Here is a 22500-nt window from a genome sequence, read left to right on the forward strand (position 1 = left end):
AACAAACAGACAATACAAAAAAAAAACACACCCAACAAAACAACCAACAACCCCCCCCCCCCCCCCTCAAAAAAAAAAAAAAAAAACAATTAAAAAAAAAAACCCCCATAAAAATAAAAATAAATAAAAACAACAACAAAAATAAACACAATCCCCCCCCCCCCCCCCAAAAAAAAAAATACACACACAAAAAAACAAAAAACAAACAAAAACAAACAACAAAACAAAAACAAAGCACATAAACATTTTTTGATTCAATGAAAAGTCGAAGAAATATTAATTCTAATATTTGGAGACATTGGAAAGGATTGTTATTAAAATTAAAAAAAGACGTTATTGCGCCGCGGTGTTAGAGATCGCAATGCTTGTTTAATAGGCTTGCATTACCCCCCATTATCTGAATAGATCCCCCCTGTAAATCAAGAGCTTTACGCATTAGGGTAGAATTAATTACTACTGGTTGGTTAGACTACTGCCCGAACCGCACCGCATGCATACGACGTACCTAGCTGAAAACAGCATAGCAAAATAATCTGTCAACACACTTAGTCATTCTCCCTAACCGTTGTGCGTAGACACACAATCCGAGCATTTTTTAAATTCCTTACTAGCTACATTGTTGACATAATTTCTTGTCTTTAAAATATGGTGGACCATTTTACACCTGAGTACGGTGAGAGAATGTGAGTAAAGAGTCTTTTCCAAGCACTCGACTATGCGCCGAGCGAGGTTCGAACCCAGGACCTTCATATCCGAAAGCCAGTGTCATATCACTAGACCACATAGCCGCATTACTACACGGTCTAAAAATATTACACTGCTCCGGGGATTAAAAGGTTACTTACTCTGATCAATTTGAGGGTAGGTTACAAAGTAACTCGGTCGACACATACGCAGTGATATCTAAGTGCCAAACTATTTTCAAATCCACAAAGAAAGGGAAAAGCCTGATCATGGATAAAAAATCACCAAAAAAAAAAAACCCCGTATTCTTTCCCATTGACGTAGATTCCAATTTTATCGATTAATTCAACTACAATATACTGTTGCTAATAATAGACCCAGTATAGCTAGATATGGAATGGATTAAATCATGAATGGCCGCAGCGAAGTGTAAGTAATTTTCACAGAACGGGTGTATCAAATATAGATTTGTTGTTAAAGGAAGAAATCAAATCAGCAGGCTGAGGAGTGTTTTTTCTTTTTCTTTGATAAAGAGCCAATAATAATAAAAATAACTATATTAGTATGGCCCGTTTTTAATAAAAAATAAATAAAATCCCCTTTATTCATCCCCAAGGGGAAATTTGTCTTTAGGGTCTCTTCCAAGGGAAGACTGGAATAATCCAGGCGTCAGCCGCAGCGCAGCGCCGCAAAGTGAGCTAGGGCTAGGTGACTTGCTCAAGGCCACACAACGCAGCGGCGGGTGATCGAACTCGTTAACTTTTGGGTACGAAGCAAAGACCGTACCGCTGAGCCACGCCGCCCCCTCAAACGTTTAAACGATAACTGCGTCTACTTTCTTCATTTTCGGAGGTTTATTTTTTGTTTCTCTATTTCATTTGACTAAAATGACAATAAAATAAAAAGTAATAAAGCTGGACATTGTACAAGTTCCGAAATCCTGCAAAATATGTAATGCAAATGTTCAAGTAAATAAATGACGAAGCACATATATCCACACGAACTGATAAACGCTCGAAATTGTCTATATATTTATAATATATCCCATATTATATATTATAATATCTGTTTATCCATCTCTTACCCATCTGTCTGTTTATCTATCTATCTATCTATCTATCTATCTATCTATCTATCTATCTATCTATCTATCTATCTATCTATCTATCTATCTATATCTCTATTATCTTCTATCTATTATTATATTTTCTATCTATCTGTCCATCTGTCTATATATCTACACACACACAAACACACACATCGTCACAACACACAATATATATATATATATATATATATATATATATATATATATATTTTCTAGCTACGTGTAGGCCTATCTATCTATCTATCTATCTATCTATCTATCTATCTATCTATCTATCTATCTATCTATCTATTATCTATCTAATCTATCTATCTATCTATCTATCTATCTATCTATCTATCTATATATCTATCTATCTATCTACCTAGCCATATGCCTATCTATTTAGATATATGTCCCAGGTATAATGTGCTGTTTGGTTGAAAACATTTAGGTTATGAGCTATGAGCAACGCATTATAATATAACATTTCTCGATTTTGCGATTTAATCTTTAAATTTTTCTTTGAAAATTAACTAGGTCAATACAACATAATAAGTTTAAGTATAAAAACTTATATTATGTTAATCAAGGCTAGAAAAATAAACCTTTCCTCTTTTTATTAGTAAGTTGGGTCCAAAACCATCAACCCATAATTATTATATAAAAAAAGAATCAAATTTAAGGATCAAATCTCTAAACTGTGAACAGAAAAGGATAAAAATTGGGTTGCAGGATGAAGACAATAAAACCAATGCCATACGTCATAACAAAACACCCAAATCGACCCACGCCCACTTTAGTGAGGGTAGAATTTCATGATTATTAATGCATCGTGAACATTCCATGATTACCTGAACCCATTGGCGGGAGAAAACTCTCTTTGAATAAGAGCTCTCCTTGCTGGGTGGACATAAAAACTACTTCCGTTTGGATGACCACTCCCAGAGTTGGCAGAAGCAATGGTCACATTCTCCGATTTAATGGCCGTGGTCGTAGTTGTTGTTGGGACGTTGGTTGGAGAAATGGTATTAGCACCATACGTTTCTGTTGTAGGCACTGTAGTGGTAGTGGTGGCGGTGGTGGTGGCGGTAGTAACACCACTATGGCGAATGAGTGCTGCTGCTGTTCGTATTCGAGGTTCAATAACACTATACATCTTTTCCAGTTTTTGTATTAGTCAATGTCCGTTTCTCAGTCATGAAAAAGGAGAACAGTTCTGTTCTGAATTGTTAATATAACAGTCTCGATATTCCATTTCGCTACTGGATCCTAGAGAATTAAATGAAATCCCATTGAATATTATGATAAGACTTCGAGAAAAATAATATAATATTTTCCCGTTAAAAAAGGAAACTAAGACATGGTTTATAATCGATTCCGATATTTAAATCGAATACACAACACAGAATTCAAAAGAGAAGAGACGATACTTTCTAAATACAGAAACATTGATGATTTCTGTATCGACCAGTAGATAACTCGAACAGCACAAGAGAGGAATCTACGTATGGTGAACACTGAGGACAGACACGGTCGGTATTCCACGCACATAATAACGGTATATCGGTATTGGAAGATAAGGACTCTTGTAGGTATTGGTGCTATTCCAGTGATCGATCAATGATGAATCGGTCAGGTAATTGCTGATTGGTCAACGACAGTGTCCACGTACGGTGTCCGGTGTCTGCACGGATGACACATACAATGCAATAGACGTTTTACCTTTTAACCCTTAGAGAATAGGAAAGATGTAAACAGAATCAAAGCCTCATCGTTTTCTTATAATGCTTTAATTGTTTATAATGTTTAATACTTTAGTTACCTACTTGTTTTCATATATCATAAGTTAACTAGTTTTTTTAGTTTCATTTTATCCCAAAACAAAGAAAACGGTTGTTACAGATAAGTCATGCTGACTTTATGTCTTATTCATTAAAAAAGAAAGAAAGAAAATAAGATAACGATAGATAGATATACCGAAAGATAATTAAGTAGGTATATCGATAGATAGATAGATAGACAAATAGGTAGATATATAAATAGATAGATTGATAGATAGATATGTTAATAGATAGATAAATAGATAGGCACATATATATATATATATATATATATATATATATATATATATATATATATATAAGATAGATAGGCAGATATATAGGTAGATAGATAGATAGATAGATAGATAGATAGATAGATAGATAGATAGATAGATAGATAGATAGATAGATAGATAGATAGATAGATAGATAGAGAGCTAGGTAGATAGACAGGTGGATATAAAGATAGATAAAATAATTCAAGTTCAATTTTGTTCAACTTCTACAATATTTTTAGAAGTAGTAGTAGTAGTATTAGTAGTAGTAGTCGTAGTAGTCGTCGTCGTCGTCGTCGTAGTGGTAGTAGTAGTAGTAGTAGTAGTAGTAGTAGTAGTAGTAGTAGTAGTAGTAGTAGTAGTAGTAGTAGTAGTAGTAGAGAGAAGAAGAAAGAAGAAGAAGAAGAAGAAGAAGAAGAAGAAGAAGAAGAAGAAGAAGAAGAAGAAGAAGAAGAAGAAGAAGAGAAGAGAGAAGAAGAAAGAAGAAGAAGAAGAAGAAGAAGAAGAAGAAGAAGAAGAAAAGAAGAAGAAGAAGAAGAAGAAGAAGAAGAAGAAGAAGAAGAAGAAGAGAAGAAGAAGAAGAAGAAGAAGAAGAAGAAGAAGAAGAAGAAGAAGAAGAGAGAAAGAAGAAGAAGAAGAAGAAGAAGAAGAAGAAGAAGAAGAAAGAAGAAGAAGAAGAAGAAGAAAGAAGAAGAAGAAGAAGAAAGAAGAAGAAGAAGAAGAAGAAGAAGAAGAAGAAGAGAAGAAGAAGAAGAAGAAGAAGAAGAAGAAAAGAAGAAGAAGAAGAAGAAAGAAGAAGAAGAAGAAGAAGAAAAGAGAAGAAAGAAGAAGAAGAAGGAAGAAGAAGAAGAAGAAGAGGAGGAGAAGAGGAGGAGGAGGAGGAGAGGAGAGGAGGAGGAGGAGGAGAGGAAGAGGAGAAGAAGAAGAAGAGAAGAGAAGAAATGATAATAATAATAATAATAAATAATAATAATAATAATAATAATAATAATAATAATAATAATAAGAAGAAGAAGAAGAAGAAGAAGAAGACGAAGAAGAAGTATAGGAAGACAGAGAAGACGTAGTAGAAGGGAAAGCAGAAATAAACAAATGCACACACACGAGAGAGAGAGAGAGAGAGAGAGAGAGAGAGAGAGAGAGAGAGAGAGAGAGAGAGAGAGAGGGGGAGAGAGAGAGGGAAGAAGAGAGAGAGAGGGAAGAGAGAGAGAGAAGAAAGAGAGAGAGAGAGAAGGGGGGAGGGAGAGAGAGGGGGGGGGGGGAGAGAGAGAGAGAGAGAGAGAGAGAGAGAGAGAGAGAGAGAGAGAGAGAGAGAGAGAGAGAGAGAATGCACCGCTGTTATCTATATATCCGTTCGTGTCTAGACACACGAGTGTTTGTGTTCGATAATGGAATGATATCGACCGACTGCAATAACTTGTCAATAGCCAGCGAGATACACACATCCTAAATTGAATTGTTTGCCTTGTACACATATCGCGGCAACACAGATCAAACGACCAGAAAAGGGAGGGGAGTTGACCCCCTGTATTATAAAAAATAATATTTATACTGTATAATCACAGCCAGGGTCATTCAAGATGTGATAATTAAAACACTATGCAGGTAAAAAACAAAAAACCAAAAAAAAAAAAAACAAAAAAAAACCACAAAAACAAAAACAAAAACAAAAACAAAAAAAATACCCCCCCCCCCCCCCCAAAAAAAAAAATCAAAAAAAAAAAAACAAAACAAAACAAAATAACAAACAAAAAAACCCCAAAAAACAAAACAACCCCATTAAAAACCAAACAGAGCAACAAAAAGAGAACAAAAAAGTTTTTAAAAAAATAAAAATAAAAGTTCAAAGTTAAATATTTCCATAAACGAACGAAATTATTTTCTTCACCAGAAATGAAAAAAAAAATTATATTCCCGAGTGAGATTTAAATACCACGAAGCAAAACTTTCACCTATTATCCTCATGGGCAACGACGAAATAATAACCATTAAAAAACGTCAACGTATTTTAAATCTAAATTCACTCTCAGCATGTCACAGTATTGTTATCGACGACGAAATCAAAAGAAGCCTCGTCAATTAACACAGTCTTATCAAACAACTCAATCCCAGCCACACGGAATTGATTCAAAAGAACTTCGTGTGAAGAACAAACTTTTTCATTTTCATTGATATGTGACCCATCGTTTTAATGTGGTATTATGTCGGATGGAACCTGATGGAGAAAATTGAGTTTTTTAAAGCCAAAATGATCAGAATTAGGATTTTTTAAAAATGTTTACGAAAAAAAACAACAACAAACAAACAAAAAATAAAAACAAATCTACCATCCGTGATGAAGGCATAATATATTATAATTCAAATTTTATAAGTTAAGCTTGAAATCTAAGTTTAAGCATAAGGTTAATTCTGACATAATACCGTCTTGAGACAATTGGTCATATATTATAAGAGTGCTTTTGTTGAAATTATATTATTATCGCGTAAAGCGTGAGAAAATGAAAAAAAACTATTATATATGTCTGTAATACATCGTGTTTACAAAAAAAAAACATCATTGTGTATATAATCAAAATAGAATCTAATGACGCGTGTCGTTTAACCCTTTCACGGCGGAGTTTGATTTTTCTATGACCTAACACCTATCAATATATTCTCTCACAACTTTTTTTGTTAGTTTGTCTGTTTATTTTTATTTATTTTTTCTTTTAATCAAGAAAGGGTTTAAGAATAATGTACATCCCATTCACATCTTTCGTGGTGAAGAAGACGATTAGGTATGATATTGTAACCAGATTGAGCCAAAGAACAAAATTGAATTAAAAGAAAAAACAAAAAAACAAACCCAAACAAAAAACAATTCTGTCAGGCCGTAAAAGACTTACACATGTTTAAAAAATGGCTTCAAAACGCAAACATAATATTTTTAAAAAGGCAAATGTATTATGTAGACTGAATTGATTGCCTGCCGTACAATGACGAAACACATATTTATCAGTTTAGCCAGAAAACTTTTACTTTCAACATCCATCGATTTAGAAACCACCCCTCCTCCCAAATTTAAAAAAAAAAAAAAAAACAACAGCAAAAAAAAAAAACAAAAAAAAACCCAACAACATAACAACCCCCCCCCCCCCCCACCCTAAAAAAAACAAACAAACAAAAAGCAAAAACAAAACACAAATAAAAAAAACACACACACAAAAATTAACGTTTTGAAACAATGGTTGACATTTCGTCGTTGATTTCACTTTCATATAGCCAGCCTACTAACGAAAGCGACAAGTTTCAAATACTATCGTATCAGTAAAAAAAAAGTATCGATACTGTGCAGAGTAATGGAGGATTTTGAATACTATCGTTTGTGCTAAAATCAGGATTTATCTTAAAAACCACTGGTTATTATCAGTTGTTTTATAAAATACATACAACAACATAATATATAACATAATCTACGATTCTTACACTCTTGCTAAACGAGCTTACAAGCGCGCGTTGGGTACAAAGTTTGAATTCCAAAAACCCACAAGAGTGCAAGAGATCTTTTATTACACCCCTCAATCGAGTCTGATTTCGATATTTCTGAATAAAAGACATTTTCAAAATATACTTAAATGATAGCTAGACTACTTTTTAAAACATCTAATTTTATTGAAATATAACGAAAGTTAGATAATCTGATGTCACACATTGTTATTATAAAATTATCGCCATTACGCATTACTACTTACGGGAAGAGACAGAATAATATAATTTATATAATATCATTAAAGTGATAAAATGTCGCTTACGATAGTAAGTGAAATCAACGTCGATTTGAAGATAAAATGTTCCGACCAAAAAAAAAAAAAAGATAAAAAGTGTTGTGTCTGTGTATGGCGTTTAAATCATTTATCTAGCCTGGAATGCCGACGCCTACAAAGGGTTTCCGGTCCGTATTGAACGTCATATCGATCTCTATTCAAATAAATTATTGTCAAGTTCAAGATCTTATAAAGAGAGACTTTATCAAAGGAACTTTTTTTTTTGTTCGGGTCACCGTGTAGCAGCGTATGCCACTCCCCCCTTCCCCCCACTCCTACATATAAACATAAATATCATAATATTGTTGTTATTATCTAGTCATAAATATTGTGTTACAGCGGCTTGAAAATAGGAACAAGAGCTTGAAAAATTCTTTGTTGCTTACGCGAAGGAATAGAACGTGTATGGGATATTACAAGGGGAAAAAACCCCAACAACAGTGAACAATAATCTTAAGTAATATAGAATATCTAAATAAATATTTAAATGATAAATATGTGATTTAATAATTTAAAAAATGAAAGCAAATGAATTAACACTTAATCAAACAGGGAAAAAAAAACCCCAATAAAAAACCAAAAAGTCAAATAAATGGGAAACAAATAAACGCTTTAACCCTCTCCTTACCAACTATAGGAAAATCGTCGCATTCGTTACCGTACAACCAACATTTTTCTTATTCAAATTTCAGTTGTACATCATAAAATTTAAAGAAAATGAACAGTGTCTTGTAGAGCATGTTTAGCTAAAGAAATTATGTATCGCAAGAATTATACTTCTATTGTGTTTGAGTTATAAAAAAATATATTTTGTGTTATTTGGGTGTGAAGTTTTGGGAAAAATCCTGAAAATGGCCGGTAAGGAGAGAGTTAACGTAACGTGCACGTCACGTAATGTAGAATTTTTTTTTATTTTTAAAAGCCCACCTAAATCGATTCGTTTACGAAATTTTATGCAATAATCAGTGCTGATAAAGATTTTCTGAGGTATAGGCCTAAATCAGAAATTTGACACAAGATTTCGAAGGAATTAATTTAAAAAAACTGTGTGAATAATACTTCTATTTAACCAACGACTAAGAACATCCCAATGAACAAAGAAATAAAGTAATCGAGAATATTATAAGTAGTAATAAAATAACATCCATCCTTTATATATATATATATATATATATATATATATATATATATATATATATATATATATATATATATATATAATTCTTAAAATTACTTTTTCTTATATTTAAAAAAGAACCATTTTTAATTTTAATTTATATTTATTTATAAAGACATCATTTCTTAAAAGACAAAAAACTGATTATTTCTACTATAAACCATCTTTAGGCACCGGTATTACCCAGACATAAAACCGTTTCGAGACGATCCTCACAAATTAATCTAATCACTGATATCAAAACAACAACAACACAGAAAACCTGCTGATAATGGAATAAAAACAGTAATAATAATACACTGCTAACACAGAGTAACACGAGGCAGTAGGCACAGGCACTACTACTACTACTGGGTGAACTGAAAGTTCCAGGGTGTTCCTAATCCCACTGCATTACAAGTAGAATTAATAACGGCGTGGTTTGGCTATGGCCCATGATAATGCTATGGCCGTATCAAAAGCTGGCTTGGCTGGGCGAACAAACCCACATGAGTAAAACTTAAATATTAATAAGTTCGATACCGTGCGTGACACACTTGAACGGTAGCTGGTGGTGTGTCTTTTTTACGAAACCCGCCGAAACCCGCCGAAACCCGCCGAAACCCGCCGAAACCCGATGAAACCCGACGAATCCCGACAAAGTTATGGGAAGTAGGTGGCTGTGGGGAGTGAACCTAGAACTCAGGGAAGTGTACACCATTGGGGAGTGAACCTGGGACTGGGTTTCGGCGGGTTTCGTAAAAAAGAACCAGTGCTTTTTTACGAAACCCGCCGAAACCCGCCGAAACCCGGCGAAACCCGACAATATACAGCAAAGTTATGGGAAGTAGACAACTGTGGGAGTGAACCCGAGACTCAGGGAAGTGTACACCAGTCGGGAGTGAACCTGAGACTAAGTTTATCGGCCGGTTTCGGCGGGTTTCGTAAAAAAGAATTAGTGCTTTATTACGAAACCCGCCGAAACCCGCCGAAACCCGACAATATCCGGCAAAGTTATGGGAGTTTGGCAACAGTGGGGGGTGATCCTGGGAGTCAGGGAATTGCACACCAGTGGGGAGTTAACCTGGGACTGTGTAAAAAGGATATCAGTGGGAAATAAACCTGGGACTAAAGGGACATGGATACCATTGAAAGTTGAAGCCGGATATGGGAATTGAGTACCAGAGGAAATGAACCTGACACTATAGAAGGTGGGCGCCAGTGGGGAGTGAACCTGGGATTCAGGGAATTGCACACCAGTGGGGACTTAACCTGGGACTGTGTAAAAAGGATATCAGTGGGAAATAAACCTGGGACTAAAGGGAGATGGATACCATTGAAAGTTGAAGCCGGATATGGGAGTTGAGTACCAGAGGAGAATGAACCCGACACTATAGGAGATGGGCGCCAGTGTGGAGTGAACCTGGGACTCAGGGAAGTGCACACCAATTGGGAGTTAACCTTGGACTGTGGGAGATGGATAACTGTGGGTATCCGAGCCGAACTATAGGAGTTGAGTGCCAGAGGAGAATGAACCTGACACTATAGAAGGTGGGCGCCAGTGGGGAGTGAACCTGGGATTCAGGGAATTGCACACCAGTGGGGATTTAACCTGGGAATATGTAAAAAGGATATCAGTGGAAAATAAACCTGGTACTAAAGGGAGATGGATACCATTAAAATTTGAAGCTTGGTATGAGAGTTTGGTACCAGAGGAGAATGAACCTGACACTAAAGGAGGTGGGCGCCAGTGGGGAGTGAACCTGGGACTATGTAAAAAGGATATCAGTGGGAAATAAACCTGGGACTAAAGGGAGATGAATACCATTGAAAGTTGAAGCCGGATATGAGAGCTTGGTACCAGAGGAGAATGAACCTGACAAAAAAGGGTGTGGGCGCCAGTGGGGAGTGAACCTGGGACTATGTAAACAGGATATCATTGGGAAATAAACCTGGGACTAAAGGGAGATGAATACCATTGAAAGTTGAAGCCGGATATGAGAGTTTGGTACCAGAGGAGAATGAACCTGACACTATAGGAGGTGGGCGCCAGTGGGGAGTGAACCTGGGACTATGTAAAAAGGATATCAGTAGGAAATAAATCTGGGACTAAAGGGAGGTGGATACCATTGGGAGTTAAAGCCGGATTTGGTAGTTGGGTACCAGAGGAGAGAGAAACCTGACACTATAGGAGGTGGGCGCCAGTGGGGAGTGAACCTGGGACTATGTAAAAAGGATATGAGTGGGAAATAAACCTGGGACTAAAGGGAGATGAATACCATTGAAAGTTGAAGCCGGATATGAGAGTTTGGTACCAGAGGAGAATGAACCTGACACTATAGGAGGTGGGCGCCAGTGGGGAGTGAACCTGGGACTATGTAAAAAGGATATGAGTGGGAAATAAACCTGGGACTAAAGGGAGATGAATACCATTGAAAGTTGAAGCCGGATATGAGAGTTTGGTACCAGAGGAGAATGAACCTGACACTATAGGAGGTGGGCGCCAGTGGGGAGTGAACCTGGGACTATGTAAAAAGGATATCAGTGGGAAATAAACCTGGGACTAAAGGGAGATGAATACCATTGAAAGTTGAAGCCGGATATGAGAGTTTGGTACCAGAGGAGAATGAACCTGACACTATAGGAGGTGGGCGCCAGTGGGGAGTGAACCTGGGACTATGTAAACAGGATATCAGTGGGAAATAAACCTCGGACTAAAGGGAGATGGATACCATTGAAAGTTGAAGCCGGATATGAAAGCTTGGTACCAGAGGAGAATGAACCTGACACAAAAGGGGTGGGCGCCAGTGGGGAGTGAACCTGGGACTCAGGGAATTGCACACCAGTGGGGAGTTAACCTGGGAATATGTATAAAGGATATCAGTAGGAAATAAATCTGGGACTAAAGGGAGATGGATACCATTGGGAGTTGAAGCCGGATTTATTTCCCACGGATATTCTTTTTTAGATATTCACAGGTTAACTCCCCACTGGTGTGCAATTCCCTGACTCCCAGGTTCACTCCCCACTGGCGCCCACCTTTTATAGTGTCAGGTTTATTCTCCTCTGGTAGCCAACTCCTATAGTTCGGCTCGGATACCCACAGTTATCCATCTCCCACAGTCCCAGGTTAACTCCATATTGGTGTGCACTTCCCTGAGTCCGAGGTTCACTCCACACTGGCGCCCATCTCCTATAGTGTCAGGTTCATTCTCCTCTGGTACTCAACTCCCATATCCGGCTTCAACTTTCAATGGTATCCTTCTCCCTTTAGTCCCAGGTTTATTTCCCACTCATATCCTTTTTACATAGTCCCAGGTTCACTCCCCACTGGCGCCCACCTCCTATAGTGTCAGGTTCATTCTCCTCTGGTACCAAACTCTCATATCCAGCTTCAACTTTCAATGGTATTCATCTCCCTTTAGTCCCAGGTTTATTTCCCACTGATATCCTTTTTACATAGTCCCAGGTTCACTCCCCACTGGCGCCCACCTCCTATAGTGTCAGGTTCATTCTCCTCTGGTACCAAACTCTCATATCCGGCTTCAACTTTCAATGGTATTCATCTCCCTTTAGTCCCAGGTTTATTTCCCACTGATATCCTTTTTACATAGTCCCAGGTTCACTCCCCACTGGCGCCCACCTCCTTTAGTGTCAGGTTCATTCTCCTCTGGTACCAAACTCTCATACCAAGCTTCAAATTTTAATGGTATCCATCTCCCTTTAGTACCAGGTTTATTTTCCACTGATATCCTTTTTACATATTCCCAGGTTAAATCCCCACTGGTGTGCAATTCCCTGAATCCCAGGTTCACTCCCCACTGGCGCCCACCTTCTATAGTGTCAGGTTCATTCTCCTCTGGCACCCAACTCCTATAGTTCGGCTCGGATACCCACAGTTATCCATCTCCCACAGTCCAAGGTTAACTCCCAATTGGTGTGCAATTCCCTGAATCCCAGGTTCACTCCCCACTGGCGCCCACCTTCTATAGTGTCAGGTTCATTCTCCTCTGGTACTCAACTCCCATATCCGGCTTCAACTTTCAATGGTATCCATCTCCCTTTAGTCCCAGGTTTATTTCCCACTGATATCCTTTTTACACAATCCCAGGTTAACTCCCCACTGGTGTGCAATTCCCTGAATCCCAGGTTTACTCCCCACTGGCGCCCACCTTCTATAGTGTCAGGTTCATTCTCCTCTGGTACTCAATTCCCATATCCGGCTTCAACTTTCAATGGTATCCATGTCCCTTTAGTCCCAGGTTTATTTCCCACTGATATCCTTTTTACACAGTCCCAGGTTAACTCCCCACTGGTGTGCAATTCCCTGACTCCCAGGATCACCCCCCACTGTTGCCAAACTCCCATAACTTTGCCGGATATTGTCGGGTTTCGGCGGGTTTCGGCGGGTTTCGTAATAAAGCACTAATTCTTTTTTACGAAACCCGCCGAAACCGGCCGATAAACTTAGTCTCAGGTTCACTCCCGACTGGTGTACACTTCCCTGAGTCTCGGGTTCACTCCCCACAGTTGTCTACTTCCCATAACTTTGCTGTATATTGTCGGGTTTCGCCGGGTTTCGGCGGGTTTCGGCGGGTTTCGTAAAAAAGCACTGGTTCTTTTTTACGAAACCCGCCGAAACCCAGTCCCAGGTTCACTCCCCAATGGTGTACACTTCCCTGAGTTCTAGGTTCACTCCCCACAGCCACCTACTTCCCATAACTTTGTCGGGATTCGTCGGGTTTCATCGGGTTTCGGCGGGTTTCGGCGGGTTTCGGCGGGTTTCGGCGGGTTTCGGCGGGTTTCGTAAAAAGACACAACGGTAGCTGGTGTAACTGTACGGAATCACTACTAATATTATATATATATAACTGCGACAAAGTGACCGCCGATAATAATATGCGGAGCGCAAGTACACACGCATCGATAAGGCTGGCGCACCAATACAATAATAATAATATTACATGCCAATAATAAATGACTGGAACCGGACCCCACCCGGCCTTTGGTGTCAATAAAAGCTACTCCGGATTAACGTTCTTGACTGGTGATTCAAATATTCATGACAGGTTAATCATAATATATCACTATTTCTTATATTAAACTAACTTGATGTCAATCCAAAAAAAAAAAAAAAAGAAAAAAAAAGAAAGAAAAAAAAAGAAAAAAGAAAGCAAAACAACAACAACAACAACAACAACAAAAAACAAAACAAAAAATAAAGCAAGACAAAACAACCCCCTCCCACAAACAACAAAACGAAAAAACAAAACAAAACCAACCACCCCCCCCCCTCCCAAAAAAAATAATACAAAAAAAAACCACAAAAACAAAACCAACCCCCTAAAAAAACAAAACAAATCAAAAACAAAACAAAACAACAAACAAATTGCAATCATTAACCTTCTTCTCCTTATCAACTCTAGGAAAATCGTCAAACTCGTTACGATTCAATAAGCATTTTACCTATTCAGATTTGTTTTGCACATCACAAAATCTTTGTTATAATCATAAAGATTTAAGGCTCGTCTTCCTGAACAAATTATGTATCTATATTATGGATATATTATGTTTTGAGTTTGAGTTTACAAAATAAATTTTTCGCGTTGGTCAGATAAGACATTTCGAGACATTTCCTGAAAATAGACGATAAGGAGAGGGTTAAAACAAAACAGAACAAGTAAAATAAAAAAAAATAAATTAAAACAAAAACGATCAAAAACAAAAACAAAAACAACAACTACTACTACTACCACTACTATTACTACTACTACTTCTACTACTACTACTACTACTACTACTACTACTACTACTAACTATACTACTACACTACTACTACTACTCACTACTACTACTAACTACACTACTACTACTCTACTACTACTACTACTACTACATACTACTACTACTACTACTACACTACTACTACTACTACTACTACTACTACTACTACTACTACTACTACTATACTACACTACCAACTACTACTACTACTACTACTACTACACTACTACTAACTACTACTAACTACTACACTACTACTACTACATACTACTACTACTACTACTATACTACCACTACTACTACTACTTAACTACTACTATACTATACTACTACTACTACTACTACTACCACTACTACTTACCACTACTACTACTACTACTACTACTACTAACTACACTACTACTACTACTACTACTACTACTACTACTATACTACTACTACTACTACTACTACACTACTACTACTACTACTACTACTACTACTACTACTACTACTACTACTACTACTACTACTACTACTACTACTACTACTTACTACTACTACTACTACTACTACTACTACTACTACTACTACTACTACTACTACTACTACTACTACTATTACTACTACTACTACTACTACTACTACTACTACTACTACTACTACTACTACTACTACTCCTACTACTACTTCTACTTCTTCTTCTTCTAGAAAGTAAAACATCAGGGATGTGTTTGGTCATTCGCAGCCACGAAATTTATAATCTTGAAACTTGTCAAACCATATGCTGTTTTTTTCCACCCAAGGCCTGTAATTATATCTGGTTCCATGACGCATTCTTCATTCTATCATTATGCAAGCATTAATGAAATGGCACGGCCTGGCACTTTAAAACGTCAACCAGGTACGACTTATGACCGTACAAGGCAAACGAACCGCGCAGAGGTACAAAGGAGGGGAATAATGCAGGCATTGTATGAAATAACAATAACCCTCGACAGGAGCCAAAATTCAACTGTATTCTGAGCATGTCTGAACTGGTCAATGAACTTCATAGAAACACACCATAGATAACATATTATTATTATTATTACTACTATTATTATTATTATTATTATTATTATTATTATCATTATCATTATATTATTATTATTATTATTATATTATTATTATTATTATATTATTATTATTATTATTATTATTATTATTATTATTATATATTATTATTATTATTAATTATTATTATTATTATTATTATTATTATTATTATTTATTATTATTATTATTATTATTATTATATAAACATTCTTCCAAAGTTCCATGTACGTTGTGCGGCTATTTGGTCTTATGGTAGTATGACACTCGTCCAGGGTTCGAGTGGCTCTGAGCGGCGCATAGCTGAGTCCTTGGAAAAGGCTCTTAACTCACATTCTTTCACCGTACTCAGATGTAAATTGAGTACCTGGTCGGTAACCAGTATTGTCTCTATCGAAAAAAAAAAAACAAATTGTTATATCGCGTCATGTCTAGTCCTACTTGTTAAATGTTGCTGTTGGCTTGAGACTCATTTTAAAGCGTTTTGGACACGTTATGTGCTCGAGAGTATTTAAGTGACCTTGAGATTAAATCATCGAAAAATGAGCCTTAGTGCTAAGTTTCTTGTTCTAGACGGAAAATCGAGATGCCAAAATACTGGTACGAACCCGGTCCTCCACTTGATTGAACTCTCTCTCAGTCAAAAACTCCTGCCTTTTTCCAATAAAAAGTAATATCTTAGGGGAAATAATACGAAGCATTAATATTATTTATCAATGTTTAACCCTCTCCTTACCAACAATAGGAAAATCGTCACATTCATTACGATCCAACCAGCACTTTCATCATTCAGATTTCTTTTGTAATCACACAATTTAAAGAAAAATGTATTATTATAGCTATAAAAACGTGACACTGCGTTGTAGGGTTCATTTTGCTGATCAATATTATACATAGAATGTAGTTGTTGCTTTTCTGTTTTGGTAAGAATTTTTTTATTTTTTTATGTCGGGTGGGTGTGAAATTTTGGGGAAAATTCTGAATATGGCTGGTAAGGAAAAGGTACGAGCCAGATTCAAATATGAGAGAAAAATAAATTGAAGACAAATTCTTTTCACAGAAACACTAAGAAAAAAAAAATCGGCCTTTTTGCATGGCTGGAACTAAAGACCTACGTACAGCATTTTAGATAGTTTAGCTTTGTGCTCAATTTAGTCCGAACTCGTCCTTCGAATTTTTTTCTTCTACCCTTTGGACATGAAGTTGGTTGATTGCAGAGTAATTTCTGCCATACCTAAACTCGATCCAGCACGTCATTTGCTGCTGGGTGGACATATGGGTCGGAAAAAGAATTCGGCGAACTTGGGTTCTAGTTCTATTCTCCGCCTTTTGGTCTGAATGATCTACCAAATCAAATAAATCCAAGACCCCGCCCACTTTTGGATAAACACTCGATCCGTTAAAAAATGCCATATAAAGTTATACCATTGGACGCAGCAACGAGGGGGGGGGGGGGGGGGGGGGGGGGGGGACGCTAGCTCAGTTGCTAAAGCACTCGCTTCACACGTATGAGGACCGATATCAATCGGTGCAGTCACCCCCCCCCCCCCCCCGCAATTCCCACCCACACTGTCAACCCAGCAGTGATTGGGTAGTTGGATCAGTTAAATCTGGAGGAAAGTACTTTGCGATAGACTAACACCCCATCCAAAAATAAAATAAAATAATAAATAGCAAGTAATTGCTATTGTCCATTTCACGCTACAGAAACTGGGATAAACTCCGGCTCCACGGGCCTAACGGTTCTGGACTTCGACACTAGCAGAGAAACTACGGAGAATGGGTGATAATGTATACAAACGACATATCAATCACAATGTTAAATGTACACATTACGTCGCTCTCCAGTCCTCGACACCTACGTCAAACACACTTCGTTAATACAAGTGTTTACGAAACGGACACAAATCCTTCTAAGTACACTGTACACACACACACACACACATACACACACACACACACACACTCATTCATACAGACACACCTTAAATCACCCTTGTACTCAAAGCAACACATACACGGACAAACGCATACATATACACTACACATACACACAGACGGTGTCAGATGACCCCCCCCCCCCCCCCCCCCCCCCCCCACTCTCCAATTCCGGCTTCGAATCAATCAAGTATGTGTCAATATCGATCCGGTGCCAAAGTCGTCGATTCGGTGCCAAATGGCTGCGATCAAAAATCCCCGAAAACCATAGAGCTCGTAAATATGTGACCCATGACCTCAAACTGGTATTAATGTCGAGGTGATTTAATTTAGGTGATGAAAAAATTGATTTTATAGCCTAAAATATCAGATCTGACTTGAGTCGATTTATTGAGAATTTAGTTTCTTAAAGAGAAAAAAAAATTCAATCTACTTTTCGTCGTCTGTTTAACCCCGACATGATACCGTTTTGAGACGAATGGTCACAAATAAACCCATGCGGAACAGCTAAGAAAAAAATAGCGACACTCACAAGGTTGACCGTGTTAAGTGCATAATTCAAATTTTGATAGTTGAACTTTAAACATGTTCGTCATGAAAATAACTAGATAGAAACACATAATATTTCCCTTGATTCCATTTCAACCGGAGTAAAAGTCCATCTAACTGAGGATCACAACATCGTAAAGATACACACATTATAATAAATAAGGTGCATCTAGTTTAATGAAACATAATGGCATGTGACAATATTGATAAACTTTTTAAAAAAAATATATGTTCTAAAACAACATCTAAAATGGTAACAAAACAGTGGTCGAGAAAAAGACTAAAACAATAACTAGGAAAAACAAACCCAAAAAAGTAAAAATCAACGATAGTTAATGAACGTATCAGAGAACGACCGAGAGATGAATGAACTATATTAAATCTATTACAATGATGCTGCTGCTGTTGCTGCTGTTGCTGCTGTTGCTGCTGCTGCTGCTGATGATGATGATGATGATGGTGGTGGCGATTATGATGTTCTAAAACAACGTCTAAAATGGTAACAAAACAGTGGTCTAGAAAAAGACTAAAACAATAACTAGGAAAAACAAACCCAAAAAAGTAAAAATCAACGATAGTTAATGAACGTATCAGAGAACGACCGAGAGATGAATGAACTATATTAAATCTATTACAATGATGCTGCTGCTGTTGCTGCTGTTGCTGCTGCTGCTGCTGATGATGATGATGATGATGATGATGATGGTCATGATGATGATGATAGTGGCGATATTGATGATGATGCTGCTGCTGCTCTTGCTGCTGCTGCTGCTGATGATGATGATGATGATGATGGTGATGATGATGATGATGATGGGAACTCACTATCTAAATGCATGCAACTCTTGCAAGGCTCAAACTTTTAGCAAACGGTCATTAAAAAAATAAATAAAATAAACCCGATGATAGTGATGATGACGATGATGATGATTGTGATGATGATGATGATGATGATGATGATGATGATGATGATGATGATGATGATGATACAGACTTCAAGACGATAATTTTAATAGTTAAAATTAATTTTCCTCATCTTATAGCCAGAGGTCAAAGCTGCCGAATACTACATTATTAACAACAATTCAGGAGCTATAACTCAAAATGCTCAAATCATGAAACTTTGAATCTCAAAGGAAAAATAATTGTGGGGATAAGAGAGTAAGCAAAAGTTAGTTGAAAGTTGAAATTTATACAAGGTACGTAATAAAGTTAATTGTATGTGTGTTTTTTATAGACAACCGACAGGATATTTGTATTGGTTCCATAATATATGAATAAAATAACGATTGTGGAATGAATACAAAAAGAAGGAAAGAATGCAATACAGAATGCATTGTATGAGCTAAAATATTATACTTTTGTTTAGAAAAATAAGAAAATATGCATCGGTACTATACAAGGCAATTGCATATCAGAAGCCATCATTGTATGAAAATAATAATATTATGTCAGTATAGTTAATTAAGGGCATGCTTTTCAGATGCTCAAGGTATCAAGCAAGATAACATCTAGAACACAGGAAATGCGGAAAGCACATTCAGACGGCCAAGAGGCGTTTTTTTTTGGGGTTTTTTTTTTTGGTGCGTAATTTTTTTGGGGGGAGTAACAAAGCTTTGGCATCGTTTAAAAAAAAAGCCATAAACATTCACGCCTTGCAACGCATCCAAGCGCAGTCAGAATGCAGACCTACCCGGGAAGTATGTACCCAAATTTCTCATTGTCTGTTTCGATACCGGCACAGTTAAATTGTAAACCGGGATCGTTTATATCTCTCCATCTATAATTCTCATCGTCATAAACGCCGTCATCGGCGTTGTCGTTGCCATAATATTCGTCCTCCTCTTCATCTTCTTCTTCTTCTTCTTCCTCCTCATCTTCATATTTGCTGTAAAATGAAAATGCTTTGTGATTAACGTGGCAAATGTACATGGTGGGTAGTGGACAGAGCTGACTTGTCTGGCACTAAGTATAATAGCGCTGATTAGACAATACATAATAATAAGAATATTTGGAAAATATTGTAAAATGGGGTGACCAATGGCCATTTTGAACTATATTTTGAAACCAAACTATGTCAGAGAGAAAGAGAGAGAGAGAGAGAGAGAGAGAGAGAGAGAGAGAGAGAGAGAGAGAGAGAGAGAGAAAGAGAGAGAGAGAGAGAGAAGAAAGAAAGAAGAGAGAGAGAGAGAGAGAGAGAGAGAGAGAGAGAGAGAGAGAGGGAGGGAGCAAGAAAGATAGATAGATATATAGAAAGAGAGAGAGAGAGAGAGAGAGAGAGAGAGAGAGAGAGAGAGAGAGAGAGAGAGAGAGAGAGAGTTAATATTTATGAATTAAAATTAATTGCAAAATTCATTTTCCGTAAAAAAATAAAATTCTCTGACCTTTATCAGAACGAGAGAAACGTTAGTTCCTAGCAATGTAATTGAAAGATCTTTATTGTTTTCAAGCATTTAAATATATATCTCAACTTCATAGATCAGACCGTAGCCTTGGTTGACATTAAAGCCTGATACTACGGCGTTTATTTTGACGTCAATTTTTAAAGCTAGTACACCGTTCAATGAGTTGTTCGTAGTGATAACAAAAAATGATCCCATTTGGCTGAATTATTGCATACAACTCACGATTCGCTTTTTTTTTTGATGATCGTCGCCTTAGGTTTTGACCAATCTTTTTTTTTTTGGGGGGGTCAGTGTCAGGCTATGCGTCTACAAAGGATATGATCAGGCCATGAGTTATTGAAGGCTATGATCAGAGTTTTAGATTAAATGAACTTTAATAAATCAATAGAGTTATGCTCTGTAAGAAATTGAATAGAAAAAAAAACCAAACTATTATGGCTCAGGTTGTTGAAGTTCAGTAAAAAATAATGAAGAGGGATAGAGAGGTAGAATTTGGCGCTAAACTTGATTAATTATAGCTCCTAGCTACACACTATAACAACACAGTGTTATTTGTATCGATATACTTGATTAAAATAATTATATTCAGTTTACACATTATCGCTTATCTACAACTATACATGAAAGACAATGACTGCACAAATATAAAGCTGTGCCTTTATATGGAAGAATGGATGAAATACAATACGTTCATTCCACCAGTTAATTGCCGTCCTCTGGAAAGAAACGTATTCAAAATTTGGCCAGGAAACCCGTTCTACAAATATCGATCCATTGAAATGATCCTATCGCTAAACAATCTCAACCCTGGGCACTCGCAACGTCTCGCAAGGTCACATTTGCTACGACACAATATTACAATTTTCTTATTCAGATTTATTTTGTACACCACAAATTTGAAGAGTGATCTTTGTTTATTTAATAAGAACATAACATTGTTTTGTAGAGAGCATAAAAAATATTTTTTTCTGCTGGGTAAGCTTGCCATTTTGGGAAAATACTGAAATTGATCGGTAAGGAGAGAGTAAATCGATCGATATTTGAAGGACGAGTTTCCTAGCCAACTTTTTAAATAAGTGTCGTTCCAAACAAAGAACGGCAGTCAGCTGGTTACATAGAAAAAAAAAAGGAAGGTAATAATTTTAATAGAATCTGAGAAGATATGGAACAAACTGAACATATAAAAAGAATTTTCAAATTAAAAAATAAAGAACTTTTGTCAACGGAATACTTTCAACTGCAATTCATAAAACGAAGCTTTCGTCAAATTGTTATCACCAGTCAATATTTAATAAGAGTTTCACGTTTAATGTCTAATTCACAGCATATGAACATTATTTTCTCAAGAATCTTTTACACGAGAAGTCCTCCTCTGGCAAACAATACAGCTGTGATATGAATCTGCAAAGTACCATTAAGTTGACGATGACAGAAATAATAATGTCCCATTATTCATGGGTTAAACAAAATAAAGTGCGTTTGTGACTGTGTGTTTGTGGGTGATGGATGGATGGATGGGTGGGTGGTTGGTTGGTTTGATGGGAAGGGGGTGGGGTGTTGGGTGAAGGTTAGTTAATGTGATTGAAATGACACTCATAACTTTGAAAGAACCAACATTTAGAGCTAGATAGTGTAACATAGTTATAAAATATATAATTTGATAAGAACAGGATGGAGTAGAGGAGCAAGGAAACAGAGATCCTGGTAAGAGCGTGTATAATTTACGTTAAAAAATGTGCCTGGAATAGAAAGCTTTTCTTTTCTTTACCTTTTTCCCCGCAAATGGGACAACAAACAAAGAAGAAAAAAAATAAACAGAAGGAAAGAAGACCAGAGATTAAAAAACAAACCTAAAGATATATAGCAGAGGCCGAGTTCTGTTGAATTTGCCAATTCACAAATAACAATAAAAATTATAG

The 22500-nt window shown here is 36.9% G+C and overlaps 1 protein-coding gene across 6 annotated transcripts in view; it reads right to left on the reverse strand.

Annotated features, from left to right (window-relative positions):
* LOC144967202 (uncharacterized) overlaps positions 1-22500 on the reverse strand; it is a 171588-nt gene that overhangs the window by 6992 nt on the left and 142096 nt on the right. For 4 of the 6 annotated variants that reach the window (XM_078904134.1, XM_078904135.1, XM_078904138.1 and 1 more), the window contains one exon: positions 19870-20064. The exons of 1 other annotated variant lie outside the window; for it this stretch is intronic. In XM_078904134.1, coding sequence (XP_078760260.1) covers positions 19870-20064 — 195 coding nt within the window. Of the gene's footprint in view, positions 1-2625; positions 3044-9150; positions 9250-19869; positions 20065-22500 lie in introns of those variants that run through there. One more of the 6 variants, XM_078904140.1, reaches the window with a different exon arrangement.

This window comes from Berghia stephanieae, chromosome 3 (genome assembly GCF_034508935.2).
Source record: "Berghia stephanieae isolate SIO BIC M18660-M18661 chromosome 3, UCSD_Bste_1.3, whole genome shotgun sequence".
In the NCBI taxonomy this organism is placed as follows: Eukaryota; Metazoa; Mollusca; class Gastropoda; order Nudibranchia; family Aeolidiidae; genus Berghia; species Berghia stephanieae.